We start from the raw sequence: 24,041 nt of genomic DNA on the forward strand, positions 1-24,041 counted from the left end.
CAAAGTTGCCATCTTAAACTGGCAGTCAAGTGGCGTGGTCTTTGATGCACCACACAATGTATGTAGCTAGCATAATATAGTGAACACACCAGAGAGAGAAAGTCTCACATCGCAAGTCACTATTCAGCCATCAAGCCCACTGTGTAATTTTGGGTAATTTATCTCCCAACCTAACTTACTTAACTCAATCTCAATCTCACGATTGCCAGGAATTGGCATTTCTCAACATTTGTCCCCCGCCATGCCACTTCGCAAGATCCATTTATTGGAAGTATCACCGGAAGTAACTGGCAATGATGTCATCAGTTACTTCCAGATTGGGAGGTCAGACACAAACACCAGTAACAGGCAAAGAGCGGATGGGAGGGCTTTTTCGAGCGTGCAAAAAGTGTCCTCTGAGTTTAGCCTACCACCACTGCTTGTTATGTTGCATTGCTGGTCTTGCTGCCAGGTGGCAGGGTGTGGGAATCCTTTGTGTATCATTGGATACCACCTCAAGTAACAGTGGTGGCACAAGTACCACTGGTTGAGAAATGCTGTGCTAAATTTTAAAAATACACCATACACACAATTCCTGAGCTCTGTGGAAGATGTGAGATACAAACAAAAATAAAGGAAGGTTGTAATCAATAACACATTTGTGGCAAAGAGAAATACATTTCAGACAATTATTTATCTTTATTGTTTCCAGAGCATAAATCCTGATACTCTTACACATTATTTAAAAATTTAGGAGAGTTGAAAAAGCAAAATCACAGTAAATTTATAAAGGTGACAGTGTTTTCTAAACCTACAGCACAGTAGGTTTTATACTTTAAGGCTTAGACATATTACATCAAGTGAATTGTTCTGACATGCTACATAGCTTAATCTATCCTACCCCCAATCATAAAATTAAAACATGATCAATTGGGGGAGTTCAGAAGTATTGCTCAGCAGCCTAAGATACAGCAATGCTGAAAATATCACATGCACAACTTCCATAAAACCATCTTTGCTACAGACATGAATTGAGGTCCTCATACTCGCATTCAAGTGCAAAACTGCTTTTTATCCCCCTCTTAAAAGGCATCAATATATAGGCATCTGCAGAAGCACTTCTGCCACTATTTCACTTTAGTTGAGTGAAGTATTACTAAGAAGTATTCTCCAATTTACAGGAAGCTGTGTTGGTTAGGACATTCAGGTCCAACAATTCTTAATTCAGAAAAGGGATTAAAAAACATATATATATCAATAATGGAAGGCATTCATTCAACTTTGGTGACAGCTCATTAATTTAACTCATTTTGACAACAGTTCCAAAATGAAAAACTATAATATTGTGACTATAGCAGAAATGGTGATCTAAAGGTATTAACTTGTTCAATACCTCTTTCATACAAAAACATACCTACAAAAATGCATACAATACCTATCACAACCAATCTATGTGCATTTAGAATGGTATTACCTTAATCCTGGACCACTTGATCCACAACAGAAGTACCTTTTGAATACTTTTAATTAACCAGGCAGGCATTAAACATGTCTTTCAGAACTGTCTTTCAAAACTGATTCTCACACAGCTCTGTGTATACTGTCTACAGGCAGGAGGATGCATGAACACTTCCACCCGCAGTGTGCAACCTGGGATCCACATATGTATACTCAGACCTTACTCAAACAGTCTTTTTTTTTTTTTTTTTTTAATTGAGGACAGAAGCTACATGCATACTGTACATTTGGACTCCATATAACACATCAATCTCTGTATGCCGAGGTGGGCACAAGTTAATGCTCACTCCTGCCATTCACCACAGGCAGCACACTGATGTAGGAGCCATATGTGAACTATCTGTAGAGCTCTGTGCATTCAGTAAAGAAAAAAAGGCATGAGGACTGCAAAAAATTAAGGTGCCTTTGGAGGTTTATGGCAATAACTCGTTCTACCTTTGTGCCCCTTGTTTTCCAAATACGGAATTACACTTGGTCCCAGATCCAACTGTTAATTTCTTGATCAGTATGTTTTGTGATGTTTCAGTACACAAAAACTTTAAGAATTTTTGCATGCAATTTGATAGTGGATAAGAGGAAAATTTCAAGCAGCTTTCTTATAGTGGAGGAATTAAAAGGCTGTGCTTCATTTCTAACAAACAAAACTAGGCTATGATTTCTTACATTGGTATGCAACATAACAGTTCTTACCTACATTTTAGACAATGTAGTCTTTGGCATTTGTAAACTTTATTTTTTCCTTTCAGTATTAAATAAAGAAAACATTAATTCTGCCTACAAAAATACATTATAAGACAAAGCTCCTCATTTCCCTGATGTAGAAATTCACAATTTTAAACAAACTGTAAACTTATTACATTCAAAATACAAATCTTTAAAGTTCTGAGGTTTTGGCAGTCTGGCATTCTGCATAAAGCAGAATTGTGAATTTTCAGAGTAGAAGACATTCACTTGGCTCTACCAGGAGGAGAAAAAAGGCTTCCGGCTATGAAAAGTCTGTGTAAATGCATTGCTCAGATGAACAATTCGTCCTTGAGTTCCACCATGACTTCTCTCCACAATCACACGAGGCATCTGAACAAGCTGTAGAGGACTTTTTCTATCCTTTAATGCCTGAGTAAGGTTAAGTATCTGTAAATACAAGAATCTATGGTGTTACAAAGTCCACTTGCTTAAAGGGGGTCCCTAACATTTCTGCTTGCACTGAGAATGAGCAATATGAAAGCAAACTTCCATACACAGATCCCTTTCCTGATGATCCCACATTTGGTGCACATGGGCAATGAAGGAACTCTGCATATAGCCATTTGAGGCACAGTGTATGGTGACCCTTGATAAATTAATAAGGAGACACTCAGCATAATCACCAATCAACCATGGGAGTGAGTGCGTTTATGTGAGAATGAGTAGTACTTGACCCATTAGTCTCCAAGATTACAAAGGTATTGTAGGAATGCAAAGGTATTGGTTTTTTGGAATGCAAAGGTATTGGTTTTTTGGCCCCTCATTTTTCAGAATGCGCCAAGTCTAAACTAAACGCAATGTAAATTCGACTTTTGGTCTGAACCAAAATGATGAACACTAGTGAGCTCTGCAACTTTGTAATGCCGAAAACAGATGTTTTAAAATAATTTAATAGAAAGTATTCTTACCTGTCCCCTCATCACAGACATTTGATTTTCAAACATGTCCTTGTCAAAACCTTTGTCAGTCTTTATTCAAAAAACAAAAGTTATTTTTAGAAAGTTTCATAAGTCAAATTTACCTACATATGGCTACATATTTACAAGAACAGTTATAATGCCATAAACTAGTATATCATTTATATATTTTGTGAAGGTCCAACTCCATTAGGTTGGACCATTAGCCAAAGAAAAGAATCTGCAAGATCTCATAATACTGAATACGTCAGACTGTTAATTAGCTACCACACAAAGCTATTGTAGCTATTTTCCTTCATGCATCAGAAGTTACTTTAACAAGTTCTGTCCAATGCTTATTTTAGGTTACCTTAAATAATTCGTAAAGATCTTCACAAAGATCCTGAACAAAATTCATGTCTGAGATACGAGGCAGAATCAAATCTATCGTCTCTTGAGAGAAGGGAACCTTTGCTTGTGGAAGCCAAGCCCAGTGGAATGGATCTAATGGGGATGTGAAGAAGAGAGATGAAGTTTCCCAGTTTAAGATACTGAACTTACATCATCAAATGCATTTCCAGAAATGCAACTTTGGGCCCAGTCCTATCCAACTTTCCAGTGCTGAAGGAGCTGTTCCAATGGGATGTGTGCTGCATCCTGAAGTGATGGGGCAGTAATGGAGGCCTCTTCAAAGTAAGGAAATGTTTTTTTACCTTGGGGCATTGCAGGTGTATCAGTGCAGGAAAGTTGGATAGGACTGGGCCCTTTGCTGTAAAACATCTGCTAGGAATCAGCTTTGCAGGTTCTATTTTTCAGCAACTTAAATACTGAAAAACAGTAAGTGTGCATTCAGACATAATACCAAATCATGACTTTGAGAAACAGACATGAGCAGACCCTCAAGGTCATGTGCTCCCACAATTTCCTATGGCAAAATTTCAAAACCAAGCCAATCCAACTTCTGGTAGCTGGGCTGTACAACCCTGGCATGACCCCACTAACTGGTGGTTCTGAGCCAAAGTCACTCAGCAGGATCAAGTCAGGAGGAGGATGGAGGGGTTTTTCGATCTGTCTGCTGTGCTGTTCCAGCTTCTCCCTCAAAAGAGAAGCTGGAATGGCATGGCAAGAAGACCAAAAAACCACTGAAGTGAGAGGAGGCAGTGGGGAGGCTGCAGCAGGGCTTTTGGGGGCCACCAAAGAGCACCAAAGAGGCTTTTGGGGGCCTCACAGGCTGCTTGTTGGACCACGCCATTCTAAACTGACTTCACATCTGTTGGCATGATTTGCTCATGCTTGCTCAAAACCAGCATTCTAGATCATGATGAACTTGGGCTCAACATTAAAATAAAACACTCACATGCTCTCCACTCATCTGGATGTTTGAAGGGAAAAGCTAGACCATTATCAATTGCTGCTATTTTAATAATAGGTTCCTTGTCATTAATCCACTGTATATCCTGAAGGAAAAAACATTTTTAAAAGGAACTCAGCATTTTAGGCTACAAAGTCTATATTCACCTATTTTATAATTTGGATGTCTGCATTTATCTGAAACACTGCATCAATACCACACAAAGCAAACCTTGAACAAAATATAAGTACTCTGGACTATCAAGTAACTAAATGTCACCTATAGGCTATATACATATAGATTATGTATGAAAACCTGCTTATTCTCTTTGTAATACAATTATTAAACTCAAGCCTTAGTTATATCCTTGTGGATAACAACATGATGACAAAGGCATAAGGTCCTTTATTCCGTAAGGCCAGTATCAGATTCCCATTACACTGTTCATGATCACACCAATTCTTTAAGGTAACATAAAACACAAGCAACTTTTGGCTCACCTTATCTGAAAGGTCTGTCCCATCATTCTGTTTTTCATATCTGACTAGCCAATTGTCATTGCCTCTGTCTTCAGAGAAATTAGGGGAAAAGCAGAATCAGAATATGCAGTTCTTTGAAATGAAGAATTCAGAGACATTTCATAAATGTGTCCTTTTAAAATACAAACTGGGCACATTTCACAAAGATGTGAAATGCATTTCACAAAGATGTCAAAACTGCAACCCATTTTTTTCCCTTCGAAGCAGCATTGATCAAAACGTGGATGTATCACAATACTTTTCATGTTCTGAATTGCATTATGTTTTGGGTTGCATTCTCATTAACCAACTGGTTTCCTCTAGACTGAAGCTAAAAGTTTACAGAAATATTTAGATCCCTTTTTCCGAATAATGAATGTTGGTTCATTTCTAGTAAGGGAAGATGTAGATCAAAGTCTTCCTTTGCTCATAAACAGCTTGAGAAGGGAAGGAGCTTACTTTCCAAGCAGACAAAATAGGATTTGGAGATTGGCTTATCATTTCTTCCCCCTATGCCTGTGGTTTTCAAATTCATAGGGAGTCTGAAAGCCACAGTAAGTTCTTGCAGGGGCGGAGGCAGCGGGGGTAAGGGAAGGCAGCCATGTGATCCCCAGGATCGCGCCGCTCAGGGGGGCTGCAGGGGCTTGGGTACACTTACCAGAGCCTCCTGCAGCCCCCCGGGGATGCAGAGAGCCCTGCGCGGCTGTCTGCAGGGCTCCTCGATGCTTCAAAAGTGAAAGTGGAGTGATCACACTCCACTTCCGGATTAGTGGAAGATGAGAGCAATTGCTCCACTTTCACTTATGAAGCTTCGGGGAGCCCTGCAGACAGCCATGGAGGGCTCCACGCATCCCCAGAAGGCTGCAGGAGGCTCTGGTAAGTGTACACAAGCCCCTGAGCGGTGCGATCCTGGGGATCACGCCACTGCCTCCTCCCTGCCTCCTGGCTGCCCCCAACCCTTAAGGGGAAACAAGCCAGCGTCACAACACCCCAGTCTGAAAAGCCCTGCTATATGCTATTTGAGAAGAAAAATGGGCTTCTGGCCCACACAACCCATCTTCAATACCTGCACCTGACTTTTAAAACAGCACTTGCTCTTTTAATCCAGCAAAGGGAGCTGCTGTGAGAGCAAATGAATTTAGAAGCTCCCCACAACAAAGAAAGCTGGTTTAGTCTGATGATGTGGGCAGTCTAGCATCCCAGGCTGTGAGCTTACATCCAGCCTCACCAAAGAACAGTACTGCTCACAGGCCAGGCTGTTCCAGTATATACAGTTTTAAAGATTTCATGACTAAATCACAATACATTGCTGAAACACCAAGTAAAAACACCGCTATCTTATTTAGTGGACCAGTTGTGATGTTCTACTGTTTACATCCTTGAAGGACTATAAGCCTAACCACCAATGGGCCCTGCTCAGGAAGTACAATACAATCACATTGTCTCTACTGAATTGGTCAGCACTCCTTCATTTGTTTGTAGACATCAATGAAAAGTTGATAGAGCTGCCTCACATAGTTTTAGCAACTGATATAAATATTAATCTAGCCCAGTACTATCCAAATGCTAACCTCCTGGAGCTCTTAGAGGTCCTTTTCAAAAGTACTAATCTGCGAGTTCTCCCTTCAGACTACCTCACTCCTCTCAAGAACAGATGTTTACAGTAGTTGCCATTTTTTCTCTAGCAGTGTAAAATGCATACATATTCCCTAACCCAAAATAATACTTTGAATGGCTATCTAGTTTTTAATCTCTCCATTTTTTGTCAAGTATACTATGGTAACAATATTCTTGTATAATGCCCTAGTATGCAACAGAAACTGTTAGTTACCAGTGTTTCTGATGACATAATCAAGCACAACCAATCTTTCAAACTGTGCCTGAAACTGTTTCCTGGTATTCTCAGGCAAAGGGTCTGTTTCAAATTTCCTGAGCCAATAGTCAGCTTCCTTGTAACCTTCAACAAACTGCTGAAAAGAGCCAACCTGCAATTAAAAATAAACCTTGCATTTAGAAAAGTTTAAAGAATTTAATTTCAAAAATAATCAACTTCTTATAAAAACAAAAAAAATCCTATGCTTTTAACACATGTAGCATCAATGTAAATGTGAAATCAGTTTAGGCTAGGACTGGATTAATGTTTACATCTGAGAGTTGTTAGCTACCATATGGACATGAAAAGAGCCTTAAATTCTTCAAAGGCAGGGAAGAGGAAATTGAAACCTGAAACGTGGCATATAGACAGCATTCTGTATCCTTCCACTACTGTTTGTTAGGGCTTTCTGAACAAGGATTACAAAGAAGTCATGGAGCATCTAAAGACAGAGGTCTATTTGAATTAAACAGCTTTTAAAAAGAGGAAAAACTAGATATTTCTGGTGTAAAGAACTAGTGTACCATAAAAGCTTAGAAACTATGCTGCCAATCAGCGATCCAGACCAAATTCTTGCCATAAACTTAGTAGGTGCTTTACAGTGTAATCCTAAGAACATAAGAACAGTCCCGCTGGATCAGGCCATAGGCCCATCCAGCTTCCTGTATCTCACAGCAGCCCACCAAATGCCCCAGGGAATCCTATCCATATCTCTTCAAAATTAAGGTCCATTGTGTTTAATGGAGCTTACTGCCAGGAAAATCTGGCAGTCTTAGGCAAGCCACTTAGCCTCCACTCCCCAGATGCAATATAAGGATAGTTCTTTATCTTACAGCAACAGAGTCCAAACTCACCACTGCTGTGCAACTGAAAAGTGGTCCCCATTTGGACTGCTTTTTCCTGTTCCAAATCAGCACTGTGCCAAGTCCCCCTCTTTTAGGGATCAGGGACACTGGGCAGTCAAGTCATCTGCCCGGCATCCCAGAAGGCTGTGCTATAGGATGTCCAAGCAGACGTGACTGCACAGAGCAACCCTGTCCCCCGAACAAAGGGGGCTTCCTGTGGTGCCGAGGCAGAATGAAAAAGTCCGCTCACCATGTGGAAGGATTCTACTGAACCCTGGATCTGGCCCCTGGGCCAGGGTTCAACCAACTCTGTCTTACAGCATTGTTGTAAATGTTCGACATGTGAAGTACTTTACACAGGCAGAAAGCTTTATACAAAATGCTAATTATTACATATATTTCTACATAAAAAATAAACTTGAAGAGAATAAGACTGAAGAAGACAGAAAACATAAGAATGAGCAGCATGGCTTTGGGTATGCTTAGCTGGATTATTTTTTACTACTACTTTTCTTTTAATAGTAGATCCCACCCTACTATCACATCACAATCTACTTTTGAAAGTCCCCTCAGTTTCAGAAATAATTTACCATGTGGCATGACAGGTTATTGTTTGAAAAGCTTATACCCAAAGTCTCCTTGGAAACATGGAACCCATTTGTGTGGTTTTTCTGGATCCTAACCAACAGGAACTAATTGCTATTCGGTCCTTTTTTTGGTTAAAGAAAATGAAACTGTTCTAACTCCAGGACTCCTAAAAAGTTGCTGCTTTGTGTACCTGACAATGATCCCCAAACACCATTAAAACATTCTGAAATCTTTTCAAAGGGCTGACCTTAGGAGGTAGTCCTATTCGATGAAATTTTTTGCCAACTTTTGGCACTTTCTCTAAAGCATATTTTTTGCCTCTTGATTTAGCACGATCTATTGCGCTGTAGTGAAAGGTCTCACTTACAATCCAGACAACCTGAAAAATGTACAAGATAAAATAGGAGTCAAATGTTACTTTGGAGATTGCACAAATACTTATAGCTACATGTTTATAATGGAAGTTACATCTCTCCTTTAACAGTGATAATGGCACAAATGCCATTGTCCTCTACAGCATCAAAAAATTCATCTATGGAAGTTATCAAATAATTTCTGTGAAACCAGGCAAAGGAGATTCCCAAACATGCAAAACATAGTGGACAATTAAACGGATACAGCTATTCTCCAGTTTGTCTCACTAGTTTAAAAGTATGATATGATCAGTATTTTTAAGATTGTCTAAGGCAGGCTGTAACATTTTCTTGCTAATGTCTTACCTTTGTCTTAGGTACCACTCCTAATCCCAGTTTACTGTCGACAAGATAGGCACCAGCTTCAGAGAGGTATCCCTGATTAGGAACAAGACAGCCTCTGCCAAAACAGCAAGGGCAACAGATTTTGTGAAAATATTTGGTCCATTTTGGATTTAAATGACCATATGGCTCTTCAGACTTGGGTTTAAACACTCCAACAGATTTCTAAAAGAAAAAAACATGAACAAGAAAGAACTGAAAAATTATTAATATTTACTTGCATATCTTCATTCATAAACAAGTCATAAAAACATATGTTCATCTACCGTTTTGTCATATGTGGGATAATTCTATTCCTGAACACCTCTGGAAAAAATACTTACAGTGTGTTGCTTAGAGCTATAGCAGTGTTGTTTAACCTGTAGGCCATGACCCCAATGGGGGGTCATAGCAAGTTTTTCAAAGCCTGTGCAAGAGAAGGCTTGGATCCAATCCAGTAGTGGCAATGCCTTATCAAAACTGAGTTCTTTATATAACCCTACACAGCCTCTTCTTGTGGTTTTGTCCCACAACTCCTAAGGCCGGCCCTGCTCATACTGCTACCTCACAGTATTGTTGTGAAGACACAAGAGATAGGTGGAAACAGGGCAGGGGGGTGGGCAGATCGGTTCCTGCGAGGGGGCAGGATCTGCAGTGACTGAGAGTCTCATTTATTGGGTCGTGGCATGAAAAAGGTTGAAGACCACTAGCTATAGCCAAGGCAGAGCAACTGCCACACAATGCCTGCTAGAAGGGCTAACCCTACTGCAAACATAGTCACACTGTTTCATGTAACTGTTTGATGTGACTAAGTGCCACACTGGTTAGGCAGAACAGCAACCAGATCATTTTGCTGGATTTTGTTGACTCTCTTAGCAGTTCCCACAAATGCTACCACTTCCCTTGTTGTAGCTCACCAAGTACGGTAGAGGAGTAAAATACATTTAACATAAAAGGCAGCAAATTAGGGAACAAAGCATTAATGCTGTGCCTTGGCACAATGTGAAAAAGGTTTACGCAAATACAAAGTTCATGACAAACTGCAGTATTAACAAAGGCAGTGAGTATTATGACACAATCAACATTACATTGCAAAAGAAGCAGGCTCTGTGCCTTTAATTCTGGAGTTGTTGCAATGCCCTCACAACAACTACAGTAGCCACTGGCTTAAGAACACAACATAGAAAATACATTGCGACAGAAATACAACATGGTGTATCCAGAAAAACAAAGGCTTGAGTAACATATATGCCCTGATTTCCTGTATCCTGTATCATCATCTCCATCAATCTCAGCGTCGCGAGAACACAATGCACTAAATTGAAATCTGGTTTTGAGAAGAACATGGGAAGCAGGCATTTAACTAGGTTTATCTTTGTTTCAGCCTGAGGTAGGTTTTGAGCAGGACATGTTTGCAACATGACTCTGATTATTTGAGATGAACAGAGATACATAGACACTTAGCAAAAGTAGTTTATTTGAACTACCATTGTATTGTTCTACTAAGCATCTGCCATCTTGATAATTTGCTTACTGTATAGTATTGCAGCACATGCCAGTATCTGGTACATTATATTTCACAAATAAATATCACATAGGCAACATTTCTAAAAGCCTTTATTGAAGAGTTGTTTTAAGCCTCCATCAAACCATCACCACCCATAATAAAGACATTATACAATGTGTTTGAAGCCCCTACACCCTGCAATACAGAGATAATATCAGGTTATTGTAAAACCACTCTCTCGGTCTCGGATATTTTCCCAACACTCTAGCACTATTTATGAGTTTAACCATTAACTTTTTTTATTTAAACTAGCACTTAATACTCCCTAAGACTAGTACTAATTGACCTGACCAAAGCTAATTAAAACCTATGTATTCTCTTATTTTACATGATGAAAGAACAAAATAATGATCAAACAAATACTAACTTATTCTGTGACAGGACAGATAATGACTACAGGCGTAGGTTTCACAAGTGTTGCAAGGACAATGGTTGGCAACCTTCAGTCTTGAAAGACTATGGTATAATCCTACAGCACCCGGTATTCCCAGGCGGTCTCCCATCCAAGTACTAACCAGGCCTGACCCTGCTTAGCTTCCGAGATCAGATGAGATTGGGCATGTGCAGGGTAACACAGCAAACACAGAAATACAGTACATTCTTCAACAAGAAGAACTTTAACAAGAAAAAGTTAAAGCACTTTTACAGAGGTATTTCTGATAAGAAATTATACTAAAAATATAAAATCCAAACTTTCATGTAAATCAGCTGAGGAACATGCAACTCTATCCAGTTGATCCACTCAGAAGCACTAAGAAGCAATAAATATTGTTAATATAAATACTGTTAATAAGAAATGATCCAACAGAGAGGTAAATGACAGAACTACGGGCCCAATCCAGAGCAGTGCACGCTGCCTTACCACTGGCACAGTGTCGTAAACATGCTGTACGGTATGTTTATGGGCATCAGCGCTAGCCCAGTGCCCAGGCTGACACAGCAAAAGCCCGCACAAGGGCAGTGCCTGTTGGAACCTGGCGGTCCACTGCCTGGCGCTCACTAGGAGCGCCAGGCAATGGAGAGGTAAGTCAGGGTGGGGGAGGCAGGAAAGAGGCGTTCCAGGGCAAGCAGAGGGTGGGGAAAGGCATGGCAGGGGGAGGAAGTGGGGCAGGAGGAGGATGGGACCGGTGGAACCGGATTCGGTACCCCATGTTGGACTTCATGAACATAAGAACAGCCCCACTGGATCAGGCCATAGGCCCAAAATAATATAATAACATAATATATTATGTCAGGCATGGCCTGACACAAGGCATCTTAACTCTGCACTGGCTAAACAGCTGACACAGAGTAGCCCTATAATGGGGCTGCTTCCCTTAGGGGGAAGGGAACGAATGTCCCCTTCTCCCGAAGAGCCGCCACTGGCTGCCCAGTGCGCTCAGGATGCTGTGGCAGCCCCATGCACCGGACAGCTCAGGACTGGGCTGTAAGTCTGCATCAGATCCTTTGCTCATTAGCTGCAAATAACAAAAGAGAAAATATACAAATCTTGATCATATTTCAAGATATGGGTGAACCCAATTTTCATGTGGGCGGCTGTAACACCTAGCACTGCTCAGCAGCTGAGAGCATGAGGGCCGTATAAAAAGCTTCCGCAGGCCGCATCCAGCTCCTGGGCCTTATGTTTGACACCTCTGGTCTAACTAATGCTGTTAGAGAAGATATTCAAATACGAGTGGTCTGGATGCATGCTATTCTACTACAGAAGCACAGTGTATCTGTCGCTATAAGTTGTCTGGAAAACAGACCTCCTGGGAACCATATGAGAACTGCTCTGAGCTTCCTAGAGGAAGAAAGGGGTCATGTGAAATATTTATGTAATGTTTGCTTTCATGTGGGAACAATATAATGTAGTGTAAGCCCACTGTACTAGCAGTTGCTTCCAACTGAAAGAAAGACAAAGAAATGTGGGAGTTGCAGGGATCGTGTTCAAGAAGGATGTGCCAAGTGTCACAAATCTCTAGGGTGCAATAAAGCTTTTGCCTTCTTGGTTCTACAGAACAGCATGGCTCTCCTAGGACTTTACAATTGACTTGCTTCTGCAGATAAGCAAAATATAGCAGAGAATTCTCATTTTGCTTGCCAGGTACCACTATAAGCAAGAAACATTACCTGTGCAACACACATTGAAAAGACTCTTAACACCAAATCAGTACTACTTGTTGTATCAGCAGTGTATTACACAGCACTCCACAGGGGACACACATCATGTATTCTTAAGAAGGCAGTTTTATCAAACTAAATGCTGCTTCAGAAAAATGAGCTTCCACCTCTAAACATACAGCAATAGTTACTGTCTCTTACAGCCTGATTCTATAACTAAAACTACAGCTTTACATTCATGTATATGCCCATGAGAGACAGCCAATGTGCTATTTTTTTTACCTACCAATCCTGTGTTCTCTTTGCAGTAGTGCTGTGGGTTGTCCAGAACATTTTCTGATGCCCTAACATCAGATACAGACTATGCCTGCCATTCTCAATTTGTTCTGTAATGCATCTTAAAACAGCTGATGCAGAGACTTCTTTAGATACTATAAAGGCCCAATCCTATCCAGATTTCCAGTGCTGATGCAGCCGCAATGCAGCCCCAAGGTAAGGAACAAACATTCTGTTACCTCGAGGAGGACTCTGTGACTGTCCCCCCCCCCCCCCAAGCAGGATGCAGCATACATGCCATTGGAACAGCTGCATCAGTGCTGGAAAGCTGGAGAGGATTGGGCCCCAAGTGTTCTTCAAACTGTGGATCATAACCCCAACTGGGTCACAAAGCCTCGTGGGGGGGGCGGGGTCATAGTAACCTTTCAAAGACTGAGCAAGAGAGGTCTTGGATCCAATTCAATAATGGCACTGCCTTATCAAACTGGAGTTCTTAATATAATCCTGTTCAGCCTCTTCCTGTTGTCCTGCTCCACAGCCCCATATTTCCCTAAATATCAGAATTCAAATAGTCTTATTTAACAGATAAAACTGAGACAGTTATACAGCATGTGAAGTTAGATGGTGTTCTTTAAAAAGTGTTATTTAACAAACCTGTACTAAGTATGCCAAATTGGATTCCAACCAATTTAGGGCATCAGAAAATATTAATTCAAAGTTTTATGGACACTCATATCACTACTCCTAATCCACAGTTCTTCCACAAGGAAGCCATGTGGCATCAGATGTTCCTGACATCTAGGCAACATAAACTTGGCTATATTTGCCTAACAATTATTTTTACAGCATGACTGTAAATAAAGTCAACTGACTAGTGGCAAGCACAAACAGCACAGTCTAACACAGTTTTCCACATACTATATAAATTATGTAACAAGTCAAAATAAATTTCCTCCACTTGCACAAGAAAATACGATTCTGATACCAGCTACTTAAATCGCCATTGTTATTTAAATCTTAAGAAATATTAAGTCTAGGTTTACAGTAAGTGTACAATATTGGCAATCTAAATGGGTGTATACATTTTGCCCTAAAAGTTTGGTCTAATCAATCAATAAATACTTTACACCACTGTTCCAATCTGTAACTTCAGTTGCAATCCTATACATACCTACTTAGGGGTAAGTCCCCATGAAGTAAATGGGACTTAAATCTGAGAAGATAGTCTAACAGTGCAGTTGTTATGCTAATAATATATAAGAGTACTGTACATTTCACTATTATCCTGGGCAAATCAACAGTCTTTCAGGAGAATCAACTTGCAGAATCTGAATTTTATCAATCTTCCTTAGCAACTACTTGCATCTGCATGGGACTAGAAATTAGAACATAAGAACAGCCCCACTGGATCAGGCCATAGGCCCATCTAGTCCAGCTTCCTGTATCTCACAGGAAAGATACACCCCACCAAATGCCCCAAGGAGCACATGAGATAACAAGAGAACTCATTCTGGTGCCCTCCCTTGCATCTGGGCATTCTTGCCCATCTGGTGCCCTCCCTTGCATTCTGACATAGCCGATTTCTAAAATAGGAGGTTGTACATGCACATCATGGCTTGTGACCCGTAATGAATTTTTCCTCCAGAAACTTGTCCAATCCCCTTTTAAAGGCATCCAGGACAGATGCCGTCACCACATCCTGAGGCAAGGAGTTCCACAGACCAACCACACGCTGAGTAAAGAAATATTTTCTTTTGTCTGTTCTAACTCTCCCAACATTCAATTTTAGCTGATATCCCCTGGTTCTGGTGTTATGTGAGAGCGTAAAGAGCATCTCTCTATCCACTCTGTCCATCCCCTGCATAATTTTGTATGTCTCAATCATGTCCCCCCTCAGGCGTCTCTTTTCTAGGCTGAAGAGGCCCAAACGCCGTAGCCTTTCCTCATATGGAAGGTGCCCCAGCCCCGTAATCATCTTAGTCGCTCTCTTTTGCACCTTTTCCATTTCCACTATGTCTTTTTTGAGATGCAGCGACCAGAACTGGACACAACACTCCAGGTGTGGCCTTACCATAGATTTGTACAACGGCATTATAATATTAGCCGTTTTGTTCTCAATACCTTTTCTAATGATTCCAAGCATAGAATTGACCTTCTTTACTGCCGCTGCACATTGAGTCGACACTTTCATCGACCTGTCCACCACCACCTCAAGATCTCTCTTCTGATCTGTCACAGACAGCTCAGAACCCATCAGCCTATATGTGAAGTTTTGATTTTTTGCCCCAGTGTGCATGACTTTACACTTACTGACATTGAAGCGCATCTGCCATTTTGCTGCCCATTCTGCCAGTCTGGAGAGATCCTTCTGGAGCTCCTCACAATCACTTCTGGTCTTCACCTCTCGGAAAAGTTTGGTGTTACCTGCAAACTTAGCCACCTCACTGCTCAACCCTGTCTCCAGGGCATTTACGAAGAGGTTGAAAAGCACCGGTCCCAGGACAGGCCCTTGGGGCACACCGCTTTTCACTTCTCTCCATTGTGAAAATTGCCCACTGACACCCACTCTGTTTCCTGGCCTTCAATCAGTTCTCAATCCATGAGAGGACCTGTCCTCTTAATTCCCTGACTGTGGAGTTTTTTTAATAGCCTTTGGTGAGGGATCGTGTCGAACGCCTTCTGAAAGTCCAGATAGATAATGTCTACAGGTTCTCCCACATCCACATGCCTGTTGACCTTTTCAAAGAATTCTATAAGGTTCGTGAGGCAAGACTTACCCTTACAGAAGCCATGCTGATTCTCCCTCAGCAAGGCCTGTTCGTCTATGTGTTTTGAGATTCTTTCTTTGATGAGGCATTCCACCATCTTACCCGGTATAGATGTTAGGCTGACCGGCCTATAGTTTCCCGGGTCCCACCTCTTTCCCTTTTTAAAGATAGGCATGACATTTGCTATCCTCCAATCTTCTGGCACCGTGGCCGCTTTGAGGGACAAGTTGCATATCTTAGTCAAGAGATCAGCAACTTCATTCCTCAATTCCTTAATAACTCTTGGGTGGATGCCATCAGGGCCCGGTGACTTATTGATCTTTAATTTATCAATGAGGTCTGAAACATCTTCTCTTTTAACCTCTATCTGACTTAATTCCTCAGTCAGGAGGGGCCGTTCGGGCAGTGGTATATGCCTGAGGTCTTCTGCTGTGAAGACAGATGCAAAGAACTCATTTAATTTTTCTGCCTAAATCATCTGACTTTAGGCTGTTACTCTCCTGACCTTATCCATAACATAAGGCACCATAAAATGCTGAAGGCACAGCACATTACTTCTAAATGGACTACTTCCCAAAATCTATATCGCATATTTACTTTAATATTAGCTATTGCATTAGAAACATATTCCTATTATGACTGCTTATACTCCTGCAACCAGTATTGTGGAAGTTCAAAAGATGACATACAACTTTTGGTCATTTATGCTTCTTGTTCCAAGCACAATGAAAACATTACTGTAATATGTTCTGAAATGTATACCTCTCTCCAAACCCTTCAAATAAAAAATTTAACTGCCATCTATGTGGTGTGGATAGAAGATAGGCAAATTGCGCAGGTGCGCGCGTGCACACACACACACACACAATTCCTAAGAACACATAACTATGAGAGGACACACTGTGATAAGAACTGCCTCACTACAGTGATATTTCATGCAATGAAATTAAGACTGGTATATCTTGTTGTGCTAGGCAACTGTATCAGGTGCTTGAGGATGCAATCCTAGGTACACTTAACCTGAAAATAAGCTCCACTGAATGAAATAGTACTTGCATCATAGTTAACATGCATGGAATTGCTCTGTGTGTGTCAGTATACTTGATTCAACCACAGTTAAAATACCTGCAAGGTAAATCCTTCACAAAGGTACACTAGTAGTACATCTACTGCTACCTAGTACTCCTACCTGTGACAGGAAACCCAGATATCTTTTGCCCAAATTCATTGCTAAAAACAAACAAAATCCAAACCACACTTAAAAGGATTTCTCCCCCCCCTTCTGCCCCACCCCATAGCCATGTGAAAAGTCATAGAAATTTCCCAGGTGACTATAATTGCTCAGGAAACCTATCTGATCTGTAGAACTTGATGTAGTTCTTGGGGCATCCTGTCACTAGAGGAAAAAAATGCCATTTAGACCAAGAAAACAATCGGCATGAGTATCCAGGTTTTGCAAATGTTATGATGATATATCCCAGGGGTGTCAAACTCATTTCATATCGTGGGCCAAATAGTACTCGTGATGCCTGCTGAAGGCCAGAAGTGATGTAATTAGGCAGGAAGTAATGTCATTAAACAGATCAAAACCAGAAATAAGCACTGTTCTTATGTAGGAACTCACGAGCTGCAAATGACAGAAAATACACAAGTTTTGGTCATATTTCAAAATATGGGAGAGCCCAATTATCATGTTGCCATCCTTTTAGCACTGACACCTCAGTATTACTTAACAGCTGGGAGCCCAAGGGTCAGATAAAAAGCTTCTGTGAGTTGCATCTGGCCCCTGGACCTTATGTTTGACACCCCTGATCTATCCAATCAAATCATTTTTGACAAGTTGGAAATATCAGACAGTTCCCAAAACTCTATTCAGTAAACTGACTCAAAACAGCTGACCAAACCCCAACATAACTGGGTACAAAGGAAGCCAGAAATGAACCTCTATTGGCTCAGAGGTTCCCACCCCCATTCTATTAAGTTAAAAAAATCCTGTAAATAGCCTGACCAGAGAATGCCAAACAGTTTCCCTCTTTGCGCTCCAAACTTTAGTGTGTTGGCTGTTGGAAGTACATGAAGATGTAACAACACTGTACAAGCACCAATACAATAAAGGCTAGTATATATAGCTAGTAAACTAGCCATGTGGGGTGCAATATTTCTCCTCTTTTGCAGTGAAGATCTCAGGCTATTCTTTCTTCCCCATTCTTCCCAGAAACAGCTTTTCCAGCTTGATAGCTAGGATCTCTCTCTTTCCCTATCCAAGTATGTTCCTATAAAGGACTTCCTCCTCTTTATAACCATCTGCGGCAGGTAGTTCAGGCCAAATTCTAACCCCCACTTTCAGACCCTGCAGCCTTATATGAACTGCTTGGATTTGTGCCAGCAATTTTGCCATCTGAGAAATGACATGAGATAAGAGGAAAAATATTTTCTTACCCCGAATTGCTCTCCAGCCATCTCATTACCTACGTTGGATACAGCACAGGCCACTTGGGTATGCCACTAATCAAGAGCCAAAGGTCCCTACAACATGAATGTTCTGGTACATATGCTGGTGCACTTCCATGTGTCACGGAGCAGGCGTGGAAATACCACAATGTTCCATCTCTATCTAATTCACCTGAGACAGCTTTACAGTGGTAACAACAGTACTCCATTATCTGACAACCTTGATTGTTCCTTTGGTTTGCTCTTGAACATTGGTGCAACAACTCTAGAAATTTGCAGTGCCAGTTCTACACACCATTCAAAGCATGTACCTATATCAATATCAGCTGTAAGGATCAGGCTGTAATGCTGCAATGCACAAGCCAGTTAAACTGGATCGCCTGAATTTAAACTGCCTTAATCCTACTCAAAAGCCCAGACTTTAAGTCCTTATAAGCATTTGAATATGGCTGGCTGTTTTATATTTTGTCCTTAAAACAGATAATCCCTTTGACATGCAGAACATAATGCGATTTCATACAAAAGATAAATCAAGAGTAGCAGCTGACAGCAGCACCAGTAGTGGCAGCAGGGGACTAGGTAGACTGTAGAGAGGACTATGGAAAACATCTGTGTTCCCCTCTAGGCCTCTTTGCCACCACTTGCAACAGGCCTGGGAAAAGGTTAATATTATCATTATTCCCTCGGTGCCATCATAAGTGGATTGTTAGTTAACCAGTAAGGGTGAAGATGCCAAGGAGAACACACCCTGGCTGGTGGCTGAGCTCCTGGAGAGGGACGGGAGAAAGAGAAGGGTTCTGGAGCAAACCCCTTCTCCTCTTCACACTGACTTGTTGGGGGAAAGACAGACAACCATGGAGAAGGGGGCAAGAGATAGTCCTCAATCCAGGTCCTCCAGCTTCCATCTTCCTTTTGACAACACCACTATACAGGGGAACAGAACCAGGAGCCCCTGATGCTATCAATACCACCTAGCATTCCAAATCCACCACTGTGAGAAAAATCAATTTCCCTTATCAATTTGAACTTATCATTGTGAACTGCTTTGGAAATCCATTACAGTTGATAATATGCCAATATAAAAATATTGTTACAACAGCTTTTCAAGACTTAATTTGCTTGATATTGAATAGATTAGCAAAACCTATTAAAACCTACACATCCCTGGTTCTCACATCTTCAATGAACTCACTAGGGGCCCAATCCTATCCAAGTTTACATCACCAATGCAGCCGTGCCAACAGAGCAGGGGTTGCATCCTGTGGTGGGAGAGCAATAACAGAAGCCTCCTCAACATTGCCTTACCTTGGGGGCTGCATCACTGATGGAAAGTTGGATAGAATAGGTGGTCTTAAGCAAACCATCCCCTATGCTGTAATTATGAGAATATTCATTCACCTTGTAAATTGTAAGGATTCCAGTAAGATCAAGTGCTAATTATATTATTATTATGTTTTCTAATAAGAACGTACAAGCAAAAAGGTCTGTTACATATCTACCTATGGAACCATAAAAGGCAAGGCAACCAAGCCAGCAAATCTTTAGCAAGGTTTCAAAGTAAATGGACAGAGGATTTTTCCAGGTTAACTACCACACATTTTATACATTACAAACATGGCCACTTGAGAAACGTTCCCCACCCTACAGTGATTAAACAAGTCAATATTTTCTTCCCCTGTTAGTAATAGTAAGTTTCTATTGTATACATGGGTTTTTTGAGCCATTGCACTGAGCCTTACCATTAACCCATTTTTGCCTGGCTCACAGGTGTACACATTTGGTTCCTGTTGTGTTTATGAAACATTGAGCAGAAATGGCTTAATGTAACAGGATCATGATGGAAGGAAAAAACCTGAATTTTCTCTCAAAATTATTACCTCTTGTAATTACCAGTACAATTACAGAAAGTGTACTGTAAAATTAACCAAACAGGCCTTGACATAGCAACATGTACTTAACTTTGACCATGGGACAAAGTATATTCTACTAATTTTAAACAAATAACTATATATTATCTGGGTACAATACACTCACCCTCTTAGGATCTTTGACAAAGTAGCTTCCACTCGATCCCTGGGAGATTCTTTCTGGAAAGACTCCACATTGTATGGCTTGTTCAGCTTTCTGTATGATTTCAGCAAATTCAGGATCATCCAGAAATAAGTTCATTGCAGCCGTACTCCCAATGTTTCCTGCGTTTAGTAGTAAGACTGTAGTAAATAAGTCCTTTAAAATAGGGCTGCCAGCCAATTAAACAAACTGATTACCTAGCTGCCGGAAATGCAAGTGATTATTCAATTAAGCTTAAATGAATGTTCAAATGAAATTACTACAAGTTCAACATAGATCCCTTTTTAAGATAAAGGAAATTATATAGTTCAGAACACACAGTATAAAGAAAAGATGCCATTAAGTGCTCAAAGGAAAGACCATCTTTAATATTTTTTTCTTCATTATCTACTACAGTAACATACCACAACCAAAATGCTCTAACATATAATGTAACTTGCACTCACACTGACTAAAATTTTCCATTATCTATTATCAATGACACTCAACAAGTACCTCTCTTTTGTCACAAATCATCACCCTTTCCTCCTCTTCTGCATACTATACTATATGAATTGGTCCTTGCACAGGTTGATCCCATGAATGTTTTCTCAGAAATCCACAAGTTCAATGGAAGGTTAACCCCTTTAACAGCATGTTAAAGACTGCAGCCTCCATTTCATCTTGATTTTGATATGTATTTCTGGAAACACAGGCTGACCTAAACATACCTTTGTGTAACCCAAAAAGGCAGACCCTAGGAAGTGGGAGAGAATGCAATAATTTTTCAACTTTAGGGATCCTGGACCTTTCACAGTTGTGCTGCATAGAGAATATTGCACCTGCTGAAATTCCCTCTTCTATACAATTGTTAAAGATCCAGTATCCTTGAAGTTGAAAGTCTGCCCACTCCTGCAATAATCAAACATACATCACACAGAGCCTTTTAAAAAGAAGAGCCAGGCAGGCAAACCCAAGCAAGTGGGTTTGCCTTGCAATGCCCACAGGTTGAGATGGCTTTGAGAAAAGGGATTAGAAGACACACTTGAGTACTGCCTTGAGCACTCCATTTATTTGAAGGGAAAGGCAGATATAAATAATTTAAATATATAAAATAGAGAATAGATCAACAATGATTAGCCATGACAACTACATAGAACTTCCATGTACAGGTGCAATATTCCTTAGATTACTAGGTGCTGGGGACAAACAGCTGAGGGCTGTTGTTGCCTTCATGCTCTGCTTGAGAACACTTAGAAGCATCTAGCTAATCACTGCTGGAAACAGAATGCTAAACCATGGTCTGCTTTAAACCAGCAAGGCAAACCTAGTGTAGTGAAGCAGTTAAATTACTTGCTGGGTAAAGAAATATTTTCTTTTGTGTGTTCTAACTCTCCTGACACTCAATTTTAGTTCATGCCCCCTGGTCCTGTTCTAGGTTTCTACTTACAGGGAAGTTGTTGTTTTTGCTTACAAAAAGGGGGCATTTCAAAATGCAATTTCCTTTAGTGGAATCCAATTTTAGTGGATGTCCCCTGGTCCTGCTGTTCTAGTTTTCTGCTTGTGAGGAACTTGCTTTTGTTTACAACAAGTGAGCCTTTCAAAACATGATCACTTTTACTGGAATCCAACTTTAGCAGATAACCCCTGATCCTGGTGCCCCAGTCTTCTACTTTTGGGGAAGTTGTTGTTTGGTTTACAACAAGAGGGCATTTCAAAGTGCAATCCCCACCTCCCCCCAGCAGCAGCCTGAAGCTACCCAGAGCCCACTGATAGGCATGCATACTCAGAGGGAAGGCCCATTCTAGTCAATGGGGTTTATTCCCAGATAAGTGTGGACAGGATTGCAGCCACAGTTCATGGTCCCAGCACTACAGCAGCAAGAACTTGAGCCGCCCCTTGTGCAAAACTTGCATCACAGCAGAAACCACAAAGGCTGCAATCCTCTCCACTTACCAGAGAGGAAGCCCCACTGACTAGAATGGGACTTACCTCTGAACAGACATGCATAGGATCGGGCTCTAAAGTTGCAATCCCGTGCACACTTCCTGGGAGGAAGCCCCACTGACTAGAATGGGACTTACTTCCGAGTAGACACGCACAGGATAGGGCTGTAACAGGGCGCCCATCCCGGGGCTCTCCCTCACCTGCGGCTCTGCGGCTCTGCCGCCTCCTCCGGCCGCAACTCGAGGCCAGGAGCGGCTCGGACTCCTCCTCGCCGTCGTCGCCGTCATCGTCGTCCTCCTCGCCGTCGTCGCTGCTGCCCCAGCCCGGCTCGGCCGCAGCCACCACGGAGCCCCCGCCGAGACTGACCCGGACGGCGCCGCCTGGAGCCGCCCTCACCACCGACACCGTCACCGGGGGGGGCGGCGGCGACGACGACAACTCCGTGTCGAGCGTGAGCAGCTCCTCGTCGGCCTCCTCCTCAGGACCGGAAAGGCGCCCTGAGGGGCCGGGCTCCGCCATGGGGAGGGAGAGCCCCTCACGCGCCCAGCAGTCCGACCCTCATAGGCGCCCGCTTGGGACAACTCAGCCACCAACGGACGACTCTGGGCTCCCCGTGCGCTCTGCGCCTGCGCGTAGCAAAAAGTGGGCGGGGCCAATGTCTTCTTCCCGGCACTTACCTGAGGTGAAGGTTGTGTTGAGGGAGCCAACAGACATTAGGCTCCATCCCCGTGCGACAACTGCGCCTGCGCGTAGCAGGAGGTGGGCGGGGCCAGTTTCTTTCCGGCACTTACCTGAGGCGAAGAGAACCAACCGACGACTCTAGGCTCCTTCCCGCGCGACTAACTACGCCTGCGCAGAGAGGGAGATGGACTAGGGTCAATGAGTTTTCTTTCCCGCGCTCACCTGAGGCAAAGGTTGTCCTGAGGGAACCAACCGACAGCTCTAGGCTACCCCCGCGCGACCAAGTGCACACTGTGCCTGCGCAGAGCGGGAGAATGGCGGGGCCAACTGGTCTTTTTCTTTTTTCCCGCCCTTAACTGAGGCGGCGGTTTGTCCTGAGGGAACCAACCGACGACTCGAGGTTCTCCCCGCGCGACCAAGTGCGCACTGCGCTTGCGCAGAGCGGGAAAGGGGCGGGGCCAAGTGGTTTTTCTCTCCCTTACCTGAGGCGAAGGTTGTGCTGAGGAAATCACTTGGCGGGAAAAAGGCCTGTTCCTTTGCCACCTGCCTCAGTGCCTGTGACTTTTAAGTGCCTCTTCCTAGCCTGCACCAATAAACTTGAATAACAGGGCTCACACAAGTTAGGCTGCAGTCCTATACACACTTTCCTGGGAGTAAGCCCCATTGAACAAAGTGGGGCTTAGTTCTGAGTAGACCAGGGACGTGCAGGCAGAGCCCCCCCACTGGAGTCCTTTGAAAAGCAGTGCCATCTCCTTGAAAGGCACACAAGCACACACAACCCACATGCGAAGTGTGGTGGGTGGGGAGGCTCTGCTGGAGTCCTTCGAGTCCTTCGAGTAGCGCCACCGCCATATGAGGTGCACAAGCATGTGCAACCCATGCTCAGAGCATGGTGGGTGGGCTGGCAGGTGAGGCAGAGCCTCCCCACCAGAGTCCTTTGAAAAGTAGCACCACTGCTGTGTGAGGTGCACAAGCACACACAACCACATGCTCTGAGAAGAACAACGAGCCAGAAATAAGAGTGTTTCTCCAGGTTACAAAGCTGATGTGCTTTATCAGAAATTATTACAGTAGTGGTTCCCAAACCTTTTAGCATTGGGACCACTTTTTAAAATGACAAGCTATTACGACCCACTCAATAAAAAAAAAGAGA

At 42.3% G+C, this 24,041-nt stretch overlaps 1 protein-coding gene and 1 pseudogene across 4 annotated transcripts; both read right to left on the reverse strand.

The window, feature by feature from the left end:
• Positions 1-693: 693 nt before the first annotated feature.
• Positions 694-23,254, reverse strand: PI4K2B (phosphatidylinositol 4-kinase type 2 beta). 4 transcript variants are annotated; one of them, XM_066631926.1, is made up of 10 exons: positions 23,111-23,254; positions 20,246-20,403; positions 9,032-9,232; positions 8,560-8,691; positions 6,838-6,991; positions 4,989-5,056; positions 4,495-4,594; positions 3,508-3,641; positions 3,150-3,209; positions 694-2,628 (listed from the first exon to the last, which is right to left on the reverse strand). In XM_066631926.1, the coding sequence occupies exons 2-10, from the start codon at positions 20,378-20,380 to the stop codon at positions 2,455-2,457; spliced, it is 1,158 nt and encodes a 385-aa protein (XP_066488023.1). In that variant the 5' UTR covers positions 20,381-20,403; positions 23,111-23,254; the 3' UTR covers positions 694-2,454. The 4 variants fall into 4 exon arrangements, with proteins under 4 accessions (XP_066488023.1, XP_066488021.1, XP_066488020.1 ...); XM_066631924.1 differs by lacking the exon at positions 23,111-23,254 and adding an exon at positions 22,408-22,872; XM_066631923.1 differs by lacking the exon at positions 23,111-23,254 and adding an exon at positions 22,408-22,872 and having other exon boundaries at positions 20,246-20,421.
• On the reverse strand, positions 11,080-11,198 carry LOC136656446 (5S ribosomal RNA; annotated as a pseudogene).
• Positions 23,255-24,041: the final 787 nt, after the last annotated feature.

Source organism: Tiliqua scincoides, chromosome 6, assembly GCF_035046505.1.
Source record: "Tiliqua scincoides isolate rTilSci1 chromosome 6, rTilSci1.hap2, whole genome shotgun sequence".
Lineage (NCBI taxonomy): Eukaryota > Metazoa > Chordata > Lepidosauria > Squamata > Scincidae > Tiliqua > Tiliqua scincoides.

Coding starts and splice junctions, on each gene's coding strand:
- PI4K2B (XM_066631923.1), bottom strand. CDS start 22,726: ATGGCGGAGCCCGGCCCCTCAGGGCGCCTTTCCGGTCCTGAGGAGGAG. Junction 20,422..22,407: donor GCAGAGCCGCAGAGCCGCAG/GTGAGGGAGAGC, acceptor TATTTACTACAG/TCTTACTACTAAACGCAGGA. Junction 4,595..4,988: donor GGACAGACCTTTCAGATAAG/GTGAGCCAAAAG, acceptor TTTTTCCTTCAG/GATATACAGTGGATTAATGA.